This window comes from Entelurus aequoreus, linkage group LG23 (assembly GCF_033978785.1).
Source record: "Entelurus aequoreus isolate RoL-2023_Sb linkage group LG23, RoL_Eaeq_v1.1, whole genome shotgun sequence".
NCBI lineage: Eukaryota > Metazoa > Chordata > Actinopteri > Syngnathiformes > Syngnathidae > Entelurus > Entelurus aequoreus.
In genome coordinates this window covers 8,187,621-8,210,928 of record NC_084753.1, presented here as the reverse complement: position 1 = coordinate 8,210,928, position 23,308 = coordinate 8,187,621, and the positions used below count along the sequence as shown (strand labels likewise).

Genomic DNA, 23,308 nt, shown 5'->3' with positions numbered 1-23,308 from the left:
ACTAGATGTGACCAATCTAAGTCCAAGACTAGATGTGACCAATCAAAGTCTAAGACTAGATGTAACAATCTAAGTCCAAGACTAGATGTGACCAATCAAAGTCTAAGACTAGATGTAACTATCAAAGTCTAAGACTAGATGTAACAATCTAAGTCTGAGACTAGATGTGACCAATCAAAGTCTAAGACTAGATGTGACCAATCTAAATATAAGAATAGATGTGACCAATGTAAGTCTAAGACTAGATGCAACAATCTAAGTCTAAGACTAGATGTGACCAATGTAAGTCTAAGACTAGATGCAACAATCTAAGTCTAAGACTAGATGTAACAATGTAAGTCTAAGACTAGATGCAACAATCTAAGTCTAAGACTAGATGTAACAATGTAAGTCCAAGACTAGATTTGACCAATCAAAGTCTAAGACTAGATGTAACAATCTAAGTCTAAGACTAGATGTAACAATCTAAGTCGAAGACTAGATGTGACCAATTAAAGTCTAAAACTAGATGTGAACAATCTAAGTCTAAAACAGATGTCACCAATCAAAGTCTAAGACTAGATGTGACCAATCTAAGTCTAAGACTAGATGTAACAATCTAAGTCCAAGACTACATGTGACCAGTGTAAGTCTAAGACTAGATGTAACAATCTAAGTCTAAGACTAGATGTGACCAATGTAAGTCTAAGACTAGATGTGAAAAATCAAAGTATAAGACCAGATGTAACAATCTAAATCTAAGACTAGATGTGCCCAATCTAAGTCTAAGAATAGATGTGAACAATCTAAGTCTAAGACTAGATGTGACCAATCTAAGTCTAAGACTAGATGTAACAATCTAAGTCTATGAACATGAACTTTTGAAGTCTGCTCGGCTGAGAGTCTTCTAAGACAAACCTAGTTTAGTTGTGATGATTGAATACCCTGAGAGGACACGGACCTGACGAATGAGAACCTTCATAGACTAACTTATACTGTACTTACCTGGTAGCTGATACTGACCCCAGTACATCATTGTTTATGTTTATGTGATGTTTCTCACTCAAGGCGAGAGGCTACCGACAGACTCGAGTACAGAACAGATTGTGATGAGGTTCATAAACAAACTGTACGATACAATGATACTATGCAAAGTTCTTTGACACTTGGACGACATCTCTTCATGCTGAACTGATACACCCCTTCAAACTGTACGATACAATGATACTATGCAAAGTTCTTTGACACTTGGACGACATCTCTTCATGCTGAAGTGATACACCCCTTCATGACCCCGAGTTTTAAAACAGCCCCTGAGTCTTATCTTCTTTCTGAACTTTGGACGGGATTTATTGCATTGCATCCACTTTTTATCTAAAGCGACACTCCAGGTCATGACTCTGAAGTTTATAGTGTGACTGTCACATGATCAGTGACTATTTCCAGTTGGGGATGAGTGAGCAAACTCAAAATGATGCTTGGGAGTGACCCCGCTGGAGGAAACTTCGCCTCTGCCGTTATTGTGGGAGTCCAGACCATCACGTCTCCAAATGCTCCATCAGACCTCTGAGGCGGACAGCGCTCACATCCTCGGGTCGTCCGGCTTCTTCTCACCTTGCTGGGGTTAGCAAGCAGCTAGCTACCCATTCCTCGTATGAGTACCCCTACGCTTCTGCACCTGAGAGGAGACTTCAGCTCGCTGGGAGATTGTCGGCGGGGAAACGGTATTAAAGTTGTGATTTTGATTGACTCTGGGGCTGACAATGGCTTCATTGATGCAAACTTTTCAAATAAATACAAGATGACTAAAGTCGAACTCAGCTCCCCTAAGGATGTCCACTTTTTAAACTGAATCGTTGTCCTTACAGTTATCTGGTAATTACCAATCTATCCATTTTTTGATTCCCCCGTGCCAGTAGACTGTCTGTCGTTTAGATTGTGGCTTAAATTCCACAATCCTTGTATTGATTGGGCAGAACCACCATTCCTAACTGAGGTACTCTCTGCCATGCTAACAACTGTCGTACCCACCACGGTTATGCTGAGCAGGGTTGAGGAGAGCATTCATCTCTCAGGCGTTCCCACCAAATACCACAACCTTAGACAGGAGTTTAGTAAAGACCGTGCTCAGTCTCTTCCTCCGCACGACTGCTCTGTCAAACTACTTTCTGACGCATCTTTATCTGTTGCTAGGCAAAACTCCTTTGTATACTCTAGCCTTGAAATAGACACCTTTTTAGACCAGTTGATCTGCTGTCTCTCTTTTCTGCTCTTTCCCCCTCTCCTGCGTGGAGAAGTTATCAGGTGACCACAGATGATGCGCTAGCTGTTCAAAGTCGAGACCGACTCATCTATGCATCAGTTGATGACATCTCTGCGCTGCTGACTTGTTTCCACTCAAGATGACCCCCTGCTGGCCCCACTATGGACTGGACTATCTCACTATTATGTTAGATCCACTATGGACTGGACTCACACTATTATGTTAGATCCACTATGGACTGGACTCTCACTATTATGTTAGATCCACTATGGACTGGACTCTCACTATTATGTTAGATCCACTATGGACTGGACTCACACTATTATGTTAGATCCACTATGGACTGGACTATCTCACTATTATGTTAGATCCACTATGGACTGGACTCACACTATTATGTTAGATCCACTATGGACTGGACTCTCACTATTATGTTAGATCCATTATGGACTGGACTCTCACTATTATGTTAGATCCACTATGAACTGGACTATCTCACTATTATGTTAGATCCACTATGGACTGGACTCACACTATTATGTTAGATCCACTATGGACTGGACTCTCACTATTATGTTAGATCCACTATGGACTGGACTATCTCACTATTATGTTAGATCCACTATGGACTGGACTCTCACTATTATGTTAGATCCACTATGGACTGGACTATCTCACTATTATGTTAGATCCACTATGGACTGGACTCACACTATTATGTTAGATCCACTATGGACTGGACTATCTCACTATTATGTTAGATCCACTATGGACTGGACTCACACTATTATGTTAGATCCACTATGGACTGGACTCTCACTATTATGTTAGATCCACTATGGACTGGACTCACACTATTATGTTAGATCCACTATGGACTGGACTATCTCACTATTATGTTAGATCCACTATGGACTGGACTCACACTATTATGTTAGATCCACTATGGACTGGACTCTCACTATTATGTTAGATCCACTATGGACTGGACTCTCACTATTATGTTAGATCCACTATGGACTGGACTCTCACACTATTATGTTAGATCCACTATGGACTGGACTCTCACACTATTATGTTAGATCCACTATGGACTGGACTCTCACTATTATGTTAGATCCACTATGGACTGGACTCTCACTATTATGTTAGATCCACTATGGACTGGACTTTCACTATTATGTTAGATCCACTATGGACTGGACTCTCACACTATTATGTTAGATCCACTATGGACTGGACTCTCACACTATTATGTTAGATCCACTATGGACTGGACTCTCACACTATTATGTTAGATCCACTATGGACTGCACTCTCACTATTATGTTAGATCCACTATGGACTGGACTCTCACACTATTATGTTAGATCCACTATGGACTGGACTCTCACTATTATGTTAGATCCACTATGGACTGGACTCTCACTATTATGTTACATCCACTATGGACTGGACTCTCACACTATTATGTTAGATCCACTATGGACTGGACTCTCACTATTATGTTAGATCCACTATGGACTGGACTCTCACTATTATGTTAGATCCACTATGGACTGGACTCTCACACTATTATGTTAGATCCACTATGGACTGGACTCTCACTATTATGTTAGATCCACTATGGACTGGACTCTCACTATTATGTTAGATCCACTATGGACTGGACTTTCACTATTATGTTAGATCCACTATGGACTGGACTCTCACACTAGTATGTTAGATCCACTATGGACTGGACTCTCACACTATTATGTTAGATCCACTATGGACTGCACTCTCACTATTATGTTAGATCCAATATGGACTGGACTCTCACTATTATGTTAGATCCACTATGGACTGGACTCTCACACTATTAACTAGATCCACTATGGACTGGACTCTCACACTATTATGTTAGATCCACTAAGGACTGGACTCCCACACTATTATGTTAGATCCACTATGGACTGGACTCTCACACTATTAACTAGATCCACTATGGACTGGACTCTCACACTATTATGTTAGATCCACTACGGACTGGACTCTCACACTATTAACTAGATCCACTATGGACTGGACTCTCACACTATTATGTTAGATCCACTAAGGACTGGACTCCCACACTATTATGTTAGATCCACTATGGACTGGACTCTCACACTATTAACTAGATCCACTATGGACTGGACTCTCACACTATTAATTAGATCCACTCCACATCCATTGCACCGGTCGCCCGGACTAGTGCTAGGCAGCTCGGGTGTGCTGATACATCGATTCTTTAAGCAAATGTTCCGAAATGTAATATTTTCCATGACAGTGAAACCACATGAACACAACCTCACCACCCAGAAGTTGAAAAAAGCTGTCTGGACCTGAAGGGACATTCCTATTTTCTATGTGGTTCATAATAAGGCCAGTTATAGGTCATCATGTAGATTGGTGTGTGCGTGTAGGGGTATTGCGGTGTCTAGTCTAAGGATGACAAGGTGTTTCCATCAACAATTGCTTTATTGCAAAACTGGCTACTATCGGCCATAACAATGGCAAAGCTGGATCAGACAGCAGAAAAAGAACATTCCATTCCTGGGACCAACAAGAAGGTTTTATTCAATATAATATAATATAACAGTATTTGTGAGAAAACCACTATATGAGACGGCTAACAAAGTAGCTAATGGGATTCATCTACTTCGCCGGTAGAGCCCTCTAAAAACCTGCATGTTAACCGAGTATTAGCGACGTTATTCTAAAAGTTAACACCGGGGAATTATTTTTAGTGACTCGCCTCGGAGTTAGTCAAAAAGTTGGTGCTCCGTTATAAATCATGCACTTGTATCGTAGAAAGTTGTGGTCGTACGCCAGGGAGTTGGTCGACTTTTTGAGTGGGGGATTATGATTAATTCTTCATCTAAACAGGGAACACAAGTCTTGTGCCGAAAGATATAAACATCCCGACAGTGGCGATCTCAGTGTGAGCTGACATTGTACAGTAAGTGATTATCTTATTATGTTCGTAAGTTGTATTTCTTGTTTAGCGCTTATCACCGGTGTTAAATGATGCTTAGTGCTTCACCAGAGCTGGATCTGCTTCGCCCCATCTTATAAAATGTTGCGTACGTTCAGGATCAAAAACTAAAGGTTCTGGGTCATCATTTGTCCCAAATTAGTCTCTCATGACGTCTGCTGTGATTAGTCGCAGTTGTTATTGTTAAAGGAAATAGCAAACGTTGCGATGTGCTCAGTGAAATAATCAAAAACACTGTTAAAAATAAAAAATATACCCGTTACTACATGGTATATAGTGTGTATATATATATATATATATATATATATATATATATATGTATATATATATATATATACATACCTTCAATCTTCTCCTTAAGTCTCTTTGATAATGCAATATGATGAATTACACACATTGTACACAAATCCGATTTAAATTGGTTTTCCCTTCAGTGATTATAATCAGGAAAGGTAAATCAAGACAAACTTCTCCTTGTAAGTGAAAACATTTTACTAATATTCTGAAAGGCTTCCTGAGGTCTGAATGCTCTGACTTCCCATTATTTTTTCCCTCTGGTGGATTGTTCACACACTTTGCTACCAGGTGTGACTGCCGACTCACCACTTTGCATTCCAATTGGTCCTTCCCCTCCACGTTGACAAAACACTCGTTAGTGACGACTTCATAAAGGGTGAGACATTACATCAGGGGAGGAGGTAACTAGGGGGGTAACGGTGGAGGTAACGGGGGGTGACGGTGGAGTTAACTAGGGGGGTGACGATGGAGGTAACTAAGGGGTTAATGGTGGAGTTAACTAGGGGGTAACGGTGGAGGTAATTAGGAGGGTAACGGTGGAGGTAACTAGGGGGGTAACGGTGGAGGTAACGGGGGGATAACGGTGGAGTTAACTACTCAGTAGCCTAGTGGTTAGAGTGTCCGCCCTGAGATCGGTAGGTTGTGAGTTCAAACCCCAGCCGAGTCATACCAAAGACTATAAAAATGGGACCCATTACCTCCCTGCTTGGCACTGACCATCAAGGGTTGGAATTGGGGGTTAAATCACCAAAAATGATTCCCGGGTGCGGCACCGCTGCTGCCCACTGCTCCCCTCACCTCCCAGGGGGTGATCAAGGGGATGGGTCAAATGCAGAGGACAAATTTCACCACACCTACAAAAAAAACAAAACTAGGGGAGTAACGTGGAGGTAACTAGGGGGTTAATGGTGGAGTTAACTAGGAGGGTAATGGTGGAGGTAACTAAGGGGTTAATGGTGGAGTTAACTAGGGGGTAACGGTGGAGGTAATTAGGAGGGTAACGGTGGAGGTAACTAGGGGGGTGACGGTGGAGGTAACGGGGGGATAATGGTGGAGTTAACTAGGGGGTAATGGTGGAGATAATGGGGGTAACGGTGGAGGTAACTAGGGGGGTAACGGTGGAGGTAACAGGGGGAGTAACGGTGGAGTTAACTGGGGGGTAACGGTGGAGGTAACTAGGGGGGTAACGATGGAGGTAACGGGGGGAGTAACGGTGGAGTTAACTGGGTGGTAACGTTGGAGGTAACTAGTGGGTTAATGGTGGAGTTAACTAGGGGGGTAACGGTGGAGGTAACTAGGGGGTTAATGGTGGAGGTAATAATACCTGGGATTTATATAGCGCTTTTCTAAGTACCCAAAGTCGCTTTACATGTTAAAACCCATCATTCATTCACACCTGGTGGTGGTAAGCTACTTTCGTGGCCACAGCTGCCCTGGGGTAGACTGACGGAAGCGTGGCTGCCAATTTGCGCCTACGGCCCCTCCGACCACCACCTATCATTCATTCAACATTCATTCACCGGTGTGAGTGGCACCGGGGGAAAGGGTGAAGTGTCCTGCCCAAGGACACAACGGCATGGTAAGAGGCGGGGAGCGAACCTGCAACCCTCAGGTTTCTGACACGGGCGCTCTACCCACTACGCTATGCCGCCCCCAAGGTAACTAGGGGGGGTAACGGTGGAGATAACTAGGGGGTTAAAGGTAGAGGTAACTAGGAGGTTAATGGTGGCGGTAAAGGTAGAGTTAACTAGGGGGGTAACGGTGGAGGTAACTAGGGGGTTAATGGTGGCGTTAACTACGGGGTAACAGTGGAGGTAACTAGGGGGTTAATGGTGGAGGTAAAGGTAGAGTTAACAAGGGGGTAACGGTGGAGGTAACTAGGGGGTTAACGGTGGAAGTAACTAGGGGGTTAACGGTGGAGTTAACTAGGGGGTAACGGTGGAGGTAACTAGGGGGTTGATGGTGGAGTTAACTAGGGGGTTAATGGTGGAGGTAACTAGGGGGTTAATGGTGGAGTTAACTAGGGGGTAACGGTGGAGTTAACTGGGGGGTTAATGGTGGAGGTAACTAGGGGGTTAATGGTGGAGTTAACTAGGGGGTTAATGGTGGAGGTAACTAGGGGGTTAATGGTGGAGTTAACTAGGGGGTAACGGTGGAGTTAACTAGGGGGGGGGGAGTAACAGTACGGCATCCTCACCGCTACGTGCGTACCTCTGCATAAAGGTCAGAGTTTGCTTAATTTGCGGACAGACAGGGACTGATCTAAGATACAGATAACAAGTGCTCAACAAAAATTGCGTGTACTATTAGTGGGCCTTTTGCGGGCGACCTCCAAAGTATGCGTGTACAACTGATAACAAGTGCAAAAGTGACATGATACATGTTCAAATGGTGGTGTTTTGGGACGGCCAACCACAGATGAAATTAAGTTCATGTTAGTAGGCGGGGCTGATTTGAGATAGGAATGTTTTGAATTACGTGCTCAGGCTTTGCGCATTTTGCTCAGAAGCTGAGGTAGCGCCGTACACGTAGCAATCCTCGACTTTTGTTTGAAAACCACATTTCAAACTCGACATGGACGGATTCCTTCCGTTCAAGATTTGAAGTCTGGAAGTCCAGTCGCCCTGATTCAACCTTTGCGGATGACCATGACTTGGATGACTGAGGACCTACGCAGACGTGTCATACGTTCATGTTGGATGTAGGAATGGTGGTGTTGTCTGATAGCTCCAGTGTGGTGTTGTTCAGGACTTACTTTTCACCCTTGAAATTTACTTTGAGAAGTTTGTCAACAAAAATAGGTGTTGGCTTTGTGTTGTTTCTTTGAGAAGGTAACCTAACGATTTGTGGTACCTGGTTGTCCTTCAGTAAAAGAGTGGGAGAGGCATTCAGCGTCCTGTTAAGCTTTCTGTTACTGGACGATGACTTTGGTGGAGTCTTCTGGGACTTCTTCTTTGGTGGAGTCTTCTGGGACTTCTTCTTCGACAGTCGGGGGAGCCGCGTGACTCCCACCACCTTCAGCCGAATGGGAGCTTCAGCTATTCCTGCCATGTTCCGAGCTTGGCAACGATATTCACCCGCGTCCTGGTACGACAAGGCATCCAAGCTGATTATTGACCAGCGGACTCCAACTCGCGGAGATCCTTGCATGCCTAGAACAGGAGCACTGTCAGTAATCGTCTGCACACAATGTTGGTATGCCAAACATTTGAAGGGGCGTTTAACCCGTCCCACAGACTTCCACAGAGTATGAATACCGTATTTTCCGGACTATAAAGTGCACTTATAATCCTTTCATTTTCTCAAAACTCGACAGTGCGCCTAAAGTACGGAATAATTTTGGTTGTGCTTACCGACCTCGAAGCTATTTTATTTGGCACATGGTGTAATGATAAGTGTGACCAGTAGATGGCAGTCACACATAAGAGATACGTGTAGACTGCAATATGACTGAAGTAAACAACACCAACATGTTATATGTTCCATTGAAAATATAGAACATAACACACGGTTGTCAAAAATCAATCAAAATGTTTTAGTAGGACTTTGGTAAGCTATGAAGCCACACCGTTAGATGGATTGTACTGTGTTTCAACATAGGAGTATTATTATGGTGTGTGTATAATCTAACAACCAGGGGTGTAACTGTTGTGTAGCTACCACGATACCGATACCAAAGTATCGGTATCGGGACAACCCTAGTTGGTATTATTGCACAAGTAGTTAGCATTCGCAGATGTGTTTTCACATGGAAAACTGCATTAAACAAAGCATACATAAGTGCGTATCTATGTAGGAAATATTGCACAGAATATGAATAGATAGCTTTTAGAATAGAAATCCATAAGAACTAATAGCAAGTGTATTTCGTTGTATTATACGCACTTGACATTGATTATAACACATCACGCATAACGCATCAGATAAGACTGTACTTGTGTTTAGAGACTGGCTGCAAATGAGCTTCCCCTACTTGAAAGACCAGCAACTTCCTCTGTATCATTCAAAGAACTGGAAGACAAAATACTGCTTACAACTTTTCAGATTCCTGGGCAGCTCTTCGTTGTTCCCAACCATGTCCTGCTGACAGCAACCTGGAGAGAAAAAATACCAGACCGATATGACTTGATTCAAAAACTCCAAGGACACGGCACGCCTCACCGACGTAGGTTGAAGTTTTGACCCAGGTCAAAGTCGGGGTCGGGTAGCCGGTGGCGTCACAACGGAGGATAACGTTGCTGCCCAGCGGAGACATGACTCTGGTGGCCACGGGCTGGACAGAGGGTCTCATGCAGCGAGGCAGCTCGGCTTTGGTCAGTGGCATCCCTGACTGACCCAGAGATCTGCTGCATGCAAGCAGATGGTCCATGAGAACCACGGGAGTTCCCAGGGACATTGACAATGACACCACCAAGGAGATCTGGCAGTCACACAACCATGGGTTGTCATGGAGACCTAGGTATCCAGGAAAATTTCTCTCGATTACATTATTGATATGTTTCATGCACTTTATGTAGCACTGGAGATCTACCAATAGCTTTCCACACCTATCCGAATAGAGCTCAAGAAACTACATGAATTGATACAGAACTTGATACAGAACTTTCCTCCAGAAGGTCTTATCTTTGTCCATGTGATGTCAGATGAAACAAAAATGGAGCTGTTTGGCCACAATACCCAGCAATATGTTTGAAGGAGAAAAGGTGAGGCCTTTAATCCCAGGAACACCACACCTACCGTCAAGCATGGAGGTGGTAGTATTATGCTCTGGGCCTGTTTTGCTGACAATGGAACTGCTGCTTTAAATGGGACAATGAAAAAGGAGGATTAGCTCCAAATTCTTCAGGACAAGCTAAAATCATCAGCCCGGAGGTTGGGTCTTGTTGGGTGTTCCAACAGGACAATGACCCCAAACACACCTCAAAAGTGGTAAAGGAATGGCTAAATCAGGCTAGAATGAAGGTTTTAGAATGGCCTTCCCAAAGTCCTGACTTAAACGTGTATACAATGCTGAAGAAACAAGTCCATGTTTTTTTGTGACCAACGAGTATGTGCTCCAATCACAAAAAAATAAGACTTGTAGAAATGATTGTAAAGTCAAGACAGCCATGACATGATGTTCTTTACAAGTGGATGTACACTTTTGACCACCACTGTGTATATTTACTCGCAAACTGTGGAAGTCTTTAGGTGTGATCAATCAGATATTTATGGTAATAGTTCAATATAGAGGCAACTTGTCTTTCCACTCTACTGCTACTTTAAGCTGTGTCCTGGGCATGACGTTAAAGTGCATCCGGCAGTGGAGGCTCCTCTATGGGGTCTTGGGGCACTAACCCCTTTACTACTGTTACCCCAGGTGGCCCTTGGCAAAGGCCTAGTACCTCACTGCCCTCCAGCCAGGGATACGGTGAAGAGCTCAACGGCGGAGCAGGCGGAAGACGGTAGATTTATGAACTATCACAACGGCTGGGATGGCGGAAGAAGGCTGCAGCAGAAAAGGGTCCCCAGTCGTCTTGGACTCCATGCCACTGGACCCTGACCCGATTCTGTCAAGGATCGTGTGGTGACTGCCTGTGCACCAGTCTCCCCACGCTAAACTAAGTCACTCACAGGCATCCTCCATAAAGGGATACACCCCTACCAGGAGGATCGTCATACTCCTTCGAGTGACCGCCGATGACTTTAAGCTATTCACACACTTTTTGTTAAACCATCTTAACGTTGCACTCCTAGTTTTTTATGTTCTACATTGTATCTTACTTGAAATATTGCTGTAAATCAGTTCAAATACTCTCTACCGGTCGGACGTGCCCTAAACACCTCCCTAGGGAGGTGTTCGGGTGGCATCCTGACCAGATGCCCGAACCACCTCATCTGGCTCCTCTCCATGTGGAGGAGCAGCGGTTTACTTTGAGCTTCACCCGGATGACAGAGCTTCTCACCCTATCTAAAGGGAGAGACCCGCCACCCGGCGGAGGAAACTCATTTTGTTCGCTTGTACCCGTGATCTTGTCCTTTCGGTCATAACCCAAAGCTCATGACCATAGGTGAGGATAGGAACGTAGATCGACCGGTAAATTGAGAGATTTGCCTTCTGGCTCAGCTCCTTCTTCACCTCCCTTGGGAGGTGTTTCGGGCACGTCCGACTGGTAGGAGGCCACGGGGAAGACCCAGGACACGTTGGAAAGACTATGTCTCCCGGCTGGCATGGGAATGCCTCGGGATCCCCCGGGAAGAGCTGGACGAAGTGGCTGGGGAGAGGAAAGTCTGGGCTTCCCTGCTTAGGCTGCTGCCCCATCGACCCGACCTCGAAGAAGATGTATGGATGGATGGCAGTTCAAATACATTTAGGTTGTTAAGTCATACCCAGAATTCTTCTTCGCACTGATCCGCTCTGTTGACCCGGAAAGGGGAACCAAAGATCCAACAGTTCTGCAGACAACATGGTCAACCTAAAGAGAGAAGACGTGTTCACTGAAAGGCAACACAGGTGGGGACTTAGTAAGGAGCCACACCTGTTGCTGGACAGGTCCAGGTAGGTGATGTTGGGGAGGAAGAGCGCAGCGTGAGATGGAAGGCTGGACAGTCGGTTGTTGTGGAGACCCAGGGTCTGGAGACGAGGCATGTCCCGGAGTCCCTCCCAAGGGAACGCCGCCAGGTGGTTTCCATCCAGACGCAACTCTCTCAGGGCTTTCAGGTTGACGAAGCTGCTGGGATGGACGGCCGTGATGGAGTTGTAGGTCAGCCACAGGAAGAGCAGCTCTGACAAGTTGTAGAAGGCCGCCCGGGGTATCCTGGTGATGGGAGTCCTTTCTAGGCGCAGTTTGACCGTGTCGGCTGGGACGTTGACGGGAACTCCTAAAATCCTGGGGTCACTGCAGTGCACCCTTCTGAGAGCAAGGAATCGTACTTCTGTTAGAACTGAGGTTTAGATCTTCTTTTCTTCAAATACTGACTGTGGTATAAGGCAGGGGTGACCAAAAATTCCTGGTTTTCCCGAAATTTTGTAGTATCAATTCTCAATTCAACATGTTACTACTTCAACATTTCTCCACCCATTTGGAAAAATTCCAACACCATATCAACTCATCCAGACCATTTGAAGTTTTTTTTTACCATTTTTTTCAAAATGATTCTCGCTTTTCCCGAAATTCCCAAATTTGGGGGAAATTCTCATTGAGATCAATGGGACATTCTTCAAAGTTCCACAATTCCCACATTTTTCATCTGATTCAAACGGTTCCACCTTCAACACATCCCACTCATCCTGGAAATTCAACCGATTTTTTTTTTCCAAGTTAAAAAATTTTCCAGGATTTTCCAGAATTCCTGGTTTTCCAAAGCCCTATTTCTAGCCTTTTTTCTGGTGACTACTCCTTTCACATTTTTCAATCCACTTCAACCATTCCACCGTCAAAACATTCCTCTTAATCAGGACAAAAAAAAAACAATTATTTTTTTCAAACTGGAAAAATTCCTGGTTTTCCCAAAATTCCAGGAATTCCTTAATATCATTTCTCAATTCAACATGTTACTACTTCAACATTTCTTGACCCATTTGGAAAAATCCCAACACCGACCATTTCAACTCATTCAGACCTTTCAAGTTTTTGACCATTTTCAAAATAATTCTCGCTTTTCCCAAAATTCCCAAATTTCAATGGGACATTCTTCAAAGTTCCACAAGTCCCACATTTTTCATCTGATTCAAACGGTTCCACCTTCAACACATCCCACTCATCCTGGAAATTCAACCGATTTTTTTTTTCCAAGTTAAAAAAAATTCCAGGATTTTCCAGAATTCCTGGTTTTCCAAAGCCCTATTTCTAGCCTTTTTTCTGGTGACTACTCCTTCCACATTTTTCAATCCACTTCAACCATTCCACCGTCAAAACATTCCTCTTAATCAGGACAAAAAAATAATAATATTTTTTTCAAACTGGAAAAATTCCTGGTTTTCCCAAAATTCCAGGAATTCCTTAATATCATTTCTCAATTCAACATGTTACTACTTCAACATTTCTTGACCCATTCGGAAAAATCCCAACACCGACCATTTCAACTCATTCAAACCTTTCAAGTTTTTGACCATTTTCAAAATAATTCTCGCTTTTCCCAAAATTCCCAAATTTCAATGGGACATTCTTCAAAGTTCCACAAGTCCCACATTTTTCATCTGATTCAAACTGTTCCACCTTCAACACATCCCACTCATCCTGGAAATTCAAACTATCATTTTTACAAGTTCAAAAAAATTCCCGGTTTTCCCAAAATTCCCGAATAATATTTCTCAATTAAAAATGTTACTACTTCAACATTTTTCGACCGTTTTGAAAAATCCCAACACCAACCACTTCAACTAGTATTCCCCAAAAAAATCCTGCTTTTCCCAAAATTCCTAAATTTCCATGAAATGTTTATTGAAATTAATGGGACATTTTTCAAAGTTCCACAACTCCCACATGTTTTATCCAATTCAAACTGTTCCAACTTCAAAATATTCAGCCTGATCAGGAATTGTGTGCTCTCCTTCAGTAATTATTTAAAAAATTCCCGGATTTTCGAGAATTCCAAGTTTTTAGGGACATTTTCCCTATTCAAAATGACTGATCCATTTTTCAAACTTGCACAATTCCCACATTTTACAACCGATTCAAACACAAACAACCATTTTCCACGTTCAACAATTTTCCAGGAATTCCTGGGTATTTTGTAACCTTATTTCACATTTTTCAACCCATTTCAACCGTTCCACTGTCAAAACATTCCTCTTTGTCAGCACAAAAAAAAAACAAGTTGGTTTAAGAACTTTAAAAATTCCAGGTTTTCCCGAAATTCCATAATGCCATTTTCCAATTAAACAACTGTTACTACTTCAACATTTCTTGACAGATTAAAACAATTCTAACAACAACCAATTCAGCTCATTCATACTCTTAATTTTTTTTTTTTTTTTTTAAATCCCACTTTTCCCCAAATTTCCAGGAAGTTCCCATTGAAATGAATGGGACATTTTTCGAAGTTGCACAATTCCCACCTGTAAATGGTAAATATAAAGAGAATACAACAAATCCTTTTCAACTTATATTCAATTGAATAGACTGCAAAGACAAGATATTTCATGTTCACACTGACAAACTTACTTTTTTTGTGCAAATAATCATGAACTTAGAATTTAATAGCAGCAACACATTGCAAAAAAGGCATTTTTACCAGTGTGTTACATGGCCTTTCCTTTTAACAACACTCAGTAAAGGTTTGGGAAGTGAGGAGACACATTTTTGAAGTGGAATTCTTTCCCATTCTTGCTTGACGTACAGCTTAAGTTGTTCAACAGTCTCCCTTCTCATATTTTAGCTGCCACACATTTTCAATGTCTGGACTACAGGCAGGCCAGTCTAGTACCCACACTCTTTTACTATGAAGCCACATTGATGTAACACGTGGCTTGGCATTGTCTTGCTAAAATAAGCAGGGGCGTCCATGATAACAACATATGTTGCTCCAAAAGCTGTATGTACCTTTCAGCATTAATGGTGCCTTCACAGATGTGTAAGTTACCCATGCCTTGGCCACTAATACACCCCCATACCATCACACATGCTGCCTTTTACACTTTCACCCTAGAACAGTCCCCATGCTTCTTTTCCTCTTTGGTCCACAGTTTCCAAAAGTAATTTGAAATGTGGACTCGTCAGACCACAGAACACTTTCCCACTTTGCGTCAGTCCATCTTAGATGAGCTCGGGCCCAGCGAAGCCGGCGGCTTTTCTGGGTGTTGTTGATAAATGGTTTTCGCCTTGCATAGGAGAGTTTTAACTTGCACTTACAGATGTAGCGACCAACTGTAGTTACTGACAGTGGGTTTCTGAAGTGTTCCTGAGCCCATGTGGTGATATCCTTTACACACTGATGTCTCTCTTTAATGCAGTAGCGCCTGAGGGATCCAAGGTGTGTAATATCATGGCTTACGTGCAGTGATTTCTCCACATTCTCTGAACCTTTTGATGATATTACGGAGCGTAGATGGTGAAATCCCTAAATTTCTTGTTGAGAAATGTTGTTCTTCAACAATTTGCTCAGGCATTTGTTGACAAAGTGGTGACCCTCGCCCCGTCCTTGTTTGTGAATGACTGAGCATTTCATGGAAGCTGCTTTTATACCCAATCATGGCACCCACCTGTTCCCAATTAGCCTGTTCACCTGTGGGATGTTCCAAATAAGTCTTTGATGAGCATTCCTCAACTTGCTCAGTCTTTTTTGCCACTTGTGCCAGCTTTTTTGAAACATGTTGCAGGCATCAAATTCCAAATGAGCTAATATTTGCAAAACATAACAAAGTTTCTCAGTGTGAACATGAAATATCTTGTCTTTGCAGTCTATTCAATTGAATATAAGTTGAAAAGGATTTGTTGTATTCTCTTTTTATTTACCATTTACACAACCTGACAACTTCACTGCTTTTGGGCTTTTGGTACGTGCCTCCACTTAGAAAGCGTCTTTTCCCTGTCATCCATGTTGTGTTTTTTTTAGCGCTTCCATATGGAGTCTACTGACGGATAAAAGTCCAAACCATAACTTGTATTGCAGTAGAAATGGCAACAGCAGAGGATGCATGTGCACGTACGAGCCAGTCCGCCCCAGAAAGAGACGACGGAGGAAAAATACACCAAAAAAATACACAAAAACAGGAATCAATATGTTAAAAAAAAAAAAAAGTTTTCCCTTCATAAGATGCCAGTCATTATAAAACAAGAATTGAATAATTACAAGACACAAAGCAATTAGTGTTTAAAATGAAAAAAATATGCCATTTTAAGACAAAAAAAATCTGATGATGATGATGTTTCATTAAAGCTGAGGAAAAGGGGAAAGTGACAATGAGAGAGAAGGAAGAGTCACTCCACCTGAGTTGTGAGGTTCCATAGGTGCAGACACACAAAGGTGGGCAGGAGGTGAGGAGAGCCGGGTGTTGTAGGAAGTAGAGCAGGACCAGCAGATACATCCTTCATTCAGGGAAACCCCTCCGTGTCGCCATACTCTCCTTCGTGTCCGCTCGGCGTTTGTGTCCGCTCGGCGTTTGTGTCTGCAAGGCGGCGTGAAACTGAATCCCAGATTAGCTGGGATTACACTTCTCCCAAGTAGAAGTGTAATCCCACACTGCTCCCGGGGAAGAACACATCACAACATCAGGGCCAATAGGCTGCACAACCATCATGGTAGCAGTCATTAGTTTTGTAGTGCTGCATGCCATTGAGTGATGTTTCATGAGAGTAGAGGTACAAATGACAAATGCCACACTAAAACTGGTGGTTGTCATCAGCTGAAGTGTTGACAGTTAACTATCATGGTAGCAGTCATCAGTGTTTTTTTGTCATTAGTTTTGTGGTGCTGTATGCCATTGAGTGATGTTTCATGAGAGTAGAGGTACAAATGACACAGGAAAAACTCTTTGAGACATAATATACAGGACGATTGTTGCAAAAAAATTATTATTTTGCAGGAAAAACTCTTTGAGACATAATATACAGGACGATTGTTGCAAAAAAAGTATTATTTTGATTGACATCACGATTACCGTAAATTCTGGACTATAATTTATAAATCGGTGCGGCAGATTTGTGGATTTTCCTTTGTTGACGGCCATAATACAAATAGTTTCGGGGTTTTTTTGTCATTAGTTTTGTCGTGCTGCGGGCCGTCGAGCGACGTTTCATGAGAGTAGAGGTACAAATGACAAATGCCACACTAAAACTGGTGGTTGTCATCAGCTGAAGTGTTGACAGTTAACTATCATGGTAGCAGTCATCAGTGTTTTTTTGTCATTAATTTTGTCGTGCTGCATGCCATTGAGTGATGTTTCATGAGAGTAGAGGTACAAATGACACAGGAAAAACTATTTGCTTCGGGACATAATATACAGGACAATTAATGCAAAAAAATGATTATTTTGATTGATATTGACATCACGATTACTGTCAATTCTGGACTATAATTTATAAATCGGTGCGGCAGTCGTGCCGCGCACCATTGAGCGATGTTTCATGAGAGTAGAGGTACAAATGACACAAGAAAAACTCTTTGGGACATAATATACAGGACGATTGTTGCAAAAAAATAATAATCATGATTATTTTGATTGATATTGTCATCACGATTACCGTAAATTCTGGACTACAATTTATAAATCGGTGCGGCAGATTTGTGGATGTTCCTTTGTTGACGGCCATAATGCAAATAGTTTAATTTTTTGTCGTTAGTTTTGTCGTGCCGCGTGCCTTTGAGCGATGTTTCATGAGAGTAGAGGCACAAATGACAAATGCCACACTAAAACTGGTGGTTGTCTTGAGCTGAAGTGTTGACAGTTAACTATCATGGTAGCAGTCATCAGTGTTTTATTGTCATTAATTTTGTGGTGCTGCATGCCATTGAGTGATGTTTCATGAGAGTAGAGGTACAAATGACACGGGGAAAACTCTTTGGGACATAATATACAGGACGATTATTGCAAAAAAATGATTATTTTGATTGATATTGACATCACGATTACCGTAAATCCTGGACTATAATTTATATGGCGGTTCATTGGATAGAGGATAATAAAAATAATAAAAAGTGTCAAGGTAATTGGAAGAAGGAAAGAAAAGGTAGGGAGTATTCCAAAGTCCAGAGGAGAGGAGGTGTAAGGAGAGGAGGAATAAGAAGACATGAGATTAGGACTTACATATCTAAATAGTTCATTGACATTGATAAGAAACATAATACATGACTGTTGTCATTAGATATAAAGTGTAGGACTTGTTTTAATACAATAGAGAAAAATAATTGTCCTTCATACCGACAGCCATCAGACTGTATAATGCATAAGTACCTTCTTGACTGGACTTAAATGTACTTAAATGTAGAATATATGTATAATATATTTATATTATTCACATGTGAATAATGCTGTACAATAGACTGTATTTATGTTGTTCACATGTGAATAATGCTGTATAATAGACTGTATTTACATTATTCACATGTGAATAACATAAATACAGTCTATTATACAGCATTATTCACATGTGAATAATATAAATACAGTCTATTGTACAGCATTATTCACATGTGAACAACATAAATACAGTCTATTGTACAGCATTATTCACATGTGAATAATATAAATACAGTCTATTATACAGCATTATTCACATGTGAACAACATAAATACAGTCTATTATACATCATTATTCACATGTAAATAATATAAACACAGTCTATTATTCAGCATTATTCACATGTGAATAATATAAATACAGTCTATTATACATCATTATTCCCATGTGAATAATATAAATACAGTCTATTATACAGCATTATTCACATGTGAATAATATAAACACAGTCTATTATACAGCATTATTCACATGTGAATAATATAAACACAGTCTATTATACAGCATTATTCACATGTGAATAATATAAATACAGTCTATTATACAGCATTATTCACATGTGAATAACATAAATACATCTATTATACAGCATTATTCACATGTGAATAACATAAATACAGTCTATTATACAGCATTATTCACATGTGAACAACATAAATACAGTCTATTGTACAGCATTATTCACATGTGAACAATATAAATACAGTCTATTATACAGCATTATTCACATGTGAATAACATAAATACAGTCTATTATACAGCATTATTCACATGTGAATAATATAAATACAGTCTATTATACAGCATTATTCACATGTGAATAACATAAATACAGTCTATTATACAGCATTATTCACATGTGAACAACATAAATACAGTCTATTGTACAGCATTATTCACATGTGAACAATATAAATACAGTCTATTATACAGCATTATTCACATGTGAATAACATAAATACAGTCTATTGTACAGCATTATTCACATGTGAATAATATAAATACAGTCTATTATACAGCATTATTCACATGTGAATAACATAAATACAGTCTATTATACAGCATTATTCACATGTGAACAACATAAATACAGTCTATTGTACAGCATTATTCACATGTGAATAATATAAATACAGTCCATTATACAGCATTATTCACATGTGAATAACATAAATACAGTCTATTATACAGCATTATTCACATGTGAATAACATAAATACAGTCTATTATACAGAATTATTCACATGTGAATAATATAAATACAGTCTATTGTACAGCATTATTCACATGTGAACAACATAAATACAGTCTATTGTACAGCATTATTCACATGTGAATAATATAAATACAGTCTATTATACAGCATTATTCACATGTGAACAACATAAATACAGTCTATTATACATCATTATTCACATGTAAATAATATAAACACAGTCTATTATTCAGCATTATTCACATGTGAATAATATAAATACAGTCTATTATACATCATTATTCCCATGTGAATAATATAAATACAGTCTATTATACAGCATTATTCACATGTGAATAATATAAACACAGTCTATTATACAGCATTATTCACATGTGAATAATATAAACACAGTCTATTATACAGCATTATTCACATGTGAATAATATAAATACAGTCTATTATACAGCATTATTCACATGTGAATAACATAAATACAGTCTATTATACAGCATTATTCACATGTGAATAACATAAATACAGTCTATTATACAGCATTATTCACATGTGAACAACATAAATACAGTCTATTGTACAGCATTATTCACATGTGAACAATATAAATACAGTCTATTATACAGCATTATTCACATGTGAATAACATAAATACAGTCTATTATACAGCATTATTCACATGTGAACAACATAAATACAGTCTATTGTACAGCATTATTCACATGTGAATAATATAAATACAGTCTATTATACAGCATTATTCACATGTGAATAACATAAATACAGTCTATTATACAGCATTATTCACATGTGAACAACATAAATACAGTCTATTGTACAGCATTATTCACATGTGAATAATATAAATACAGTCCATTATACAGCATTATTCACATGTGAATAACATAAATACAGTCTATTATACAGCATTATTCACATGTGAACAACATAAATACAGTCTATTGTACAGCATTATTCACATGTGAATAATATAAATACAGTCTATTATACAGCATTATTCACATGTGAATAACATAAATACAGTCTATTATACAGCATTATTCACATGTGAATAACATAAATACAGTCTATTATACAGAATTATTCACATGTGAATAATATAAATACAGTCTATTGTACAGCATTATTCACATGTGAACAACATAAATACAGTCTATTGTACAGCATTATTCACATGTGAATAATATAAATACAGTCTATTGTACAGCATTATTCACATGTGAACAATATAAATACAGTCTATTATACAGCATTATTCACATGTGAATAACATAAATACAGTCTATTATACAGCATTATTCACATGTGAACAACATAAATACAGTCTATTGTACAGCATTATTCACATGTGAATAATATAAATACAGTCTATTATACAGCATTATTCACATGTGAATAACATAAATACAGTCTATTATACAGCATTATTCACATGTGAACAACATAAATACAGTCTATTGTACAGCATTATTCACATGTGAATAATATAAATACAGTCCATTATACAGCATTATTCACATGTGAATAACATAAATACAGTCTATTATACAGCATTATTCACATGTGAACAACATAAATACAGTCTATTGTACAGCATTATTCACATGTGAATAATATAAATACAGTCTATTATACAGCATTATTCACATGTGAACAACATAAATACAGTCTATTATACATCATTATTCACATGTGAATAATATAAACACAGTCTATTATACAGCATTATTCACATGTGAATAATATAAATACAGTCTATTATACATCATTATTCCCATGTGAATAATATAAATACAGTCTATTATACAGCATTATTCACATGTGAATAATATAAACACAGTCTATTATACAGCATTATTCACATGTGAATAATATAAACACAGTCTATTATACAGCATTATTCACATGTGAATAATATAAATACAGTCTATTATACAGCATTATTCACATGTGAATAACATAAACACAGTCTATTATACAGCATTATTCACATGTGAATAATATAAATACAGTCTATTATACAGCATTATTCACATGTGAATAACATAAATACAGTCTATTATACAGCATTATTCACATGTGAATAACATAAATACAGTCTATTATACAGCATTATTCACATGTGAACAACATAAATACAGTCTATTGTACAGCATTATTCACATGTGAATAATATAAATACAGTCTATTATACAGCATTATTCACATGTGAATAACATAAATACAGTCTATTATACAGCATTATTCACATGTGAACAACATAAATACAGTCTATTGTACAGCATTATTCACATGTGAATAATATAAATACAGTCTATTATACAGCATTATTCACATGTGAACAACATAAATACAGTCTATTATACATCATTATTCACATGTGAATAATATAAACACAGTCTATTATACAGCATTATTCACATGTGAATAATATAAATACAGTCTATTATACATCATTATTCCCATGTGAATAATATAAATACAGTCTATTATACAGCATTATTCACATGTGAATAATATAAACACAGTCTATTATACAGCATTATTCACATGTGAATAATATAAATACAGTCTATTATACAGCATTATTCACATGTGAATAACATAAACACAGTCTATTATACAGCATTATTCACATGTGAATAATATAAATACAGTCTATTATACAGCATTATTCACATGTGAATAATATAAATACAGTCTATTATACAGCATTATTCACATGTGAATAACATAAATACAGTCTATTATACAGCATTATTCACATGTGAATAATGCTATATAATAGACTGTATTTATGTTATTCAAGTATGACATTTTTAAATGTAATTAATTTCATTGATAAGCAATTCTATTATGGTCATACTTTTGTTTGCTAGCGGCTAGGGTTTCAGTATTATTGAAGATCTTTGCTCCTTCTCAACTCTGTGCTAATATTCTTTTCACAAAATACAACCAACAGTACGTTAATGTTAAATCTTACTTGTGAAAAGTAATCCCCCGATTCCTATTTTCAACAGTCCGCTCATTGGGGCAGGAAAACACTGAACACCATCTTTGTTTCTTACCTGTCAACTGTCAGTTTAGCATCTTTGTTTTCTACCTGTCAACTGTCAGTTTAGCATCTTTGTTTTCTACCCGTCAACTGTCAGTTTAGCATCTTTGTTTTCTACCTGTCAACTGTCAGTTTAGCATCTTTGTTTTCTACCTGTCAACTGTCAGTTTAGCATCTTTGTTTCTTACCTGTCAACTGTCAGTTTAGCATCTTTGTTTTCTACCTGTCAACTGTCAGTTTAGCATCTTTGTTTTCTACCCGTCAACTGTCAGTTTAGCATCTTTGTTTTCTACCTGTCAACTGTCAGTTTAGCATCTTTGTTTTCTACCTGTCAACTGTCAGTTTAGCATCTTTGTTTCTTACCTGTCAACTGTCAGTTTAGCATCTTTGCTTTCTACCTGTCAACTGTCAGTTTAGGCTTCTCATCACCACTTCAAGATGGCGGCCCAGTTTCTCGCGTCACAGCAGCCAATGCTACTTATAAGAAGTCTATGGCGGTAATGCGCACCAGAAGGCTGCTCGT

General features: G+C 39.4%; 1 protein-coding gene across 1 annotated transcript; it reads right to left on the bottom strand.

Moving 5' to 3' along the window:
- Nucleotides 1-7,504: 7,504 nt before the first annotated feature.
- lrit3b (leucine-rich repeat, immunoglobulin-like and transmembrane domains 3b) lies at nucleotides 7,505-16,621 on the bottom strand. The gene is made up of 6 exons (XM_062033998.1): nucleotides 16,469-16,621; nucleotides 12,077-12,451; nucleotides 11,928-12,013; nucleotides 9,720-10,013; nucleotides 9,593-9,652; nucleotides 7,505-8,710 (listed from the first exon to the last, which is right to left on the bottom strand). The coding sequence occupies exons 1-6, from the start codon at nucleotides 16,564-16,566 to the stop codon at nucleotides 8,310-8,312; spliced, it is 1,314 nt and encodes a 437-aa protein (XP_061889982.1). The 5' UTR covers nucleotides 16,567-16,621; the 3' UTR covers nucleotides 7,505-8,309.
- Between the last annotated feature and the right edge of the window lie 6,687 nt (nucleotides 16,622-23,308).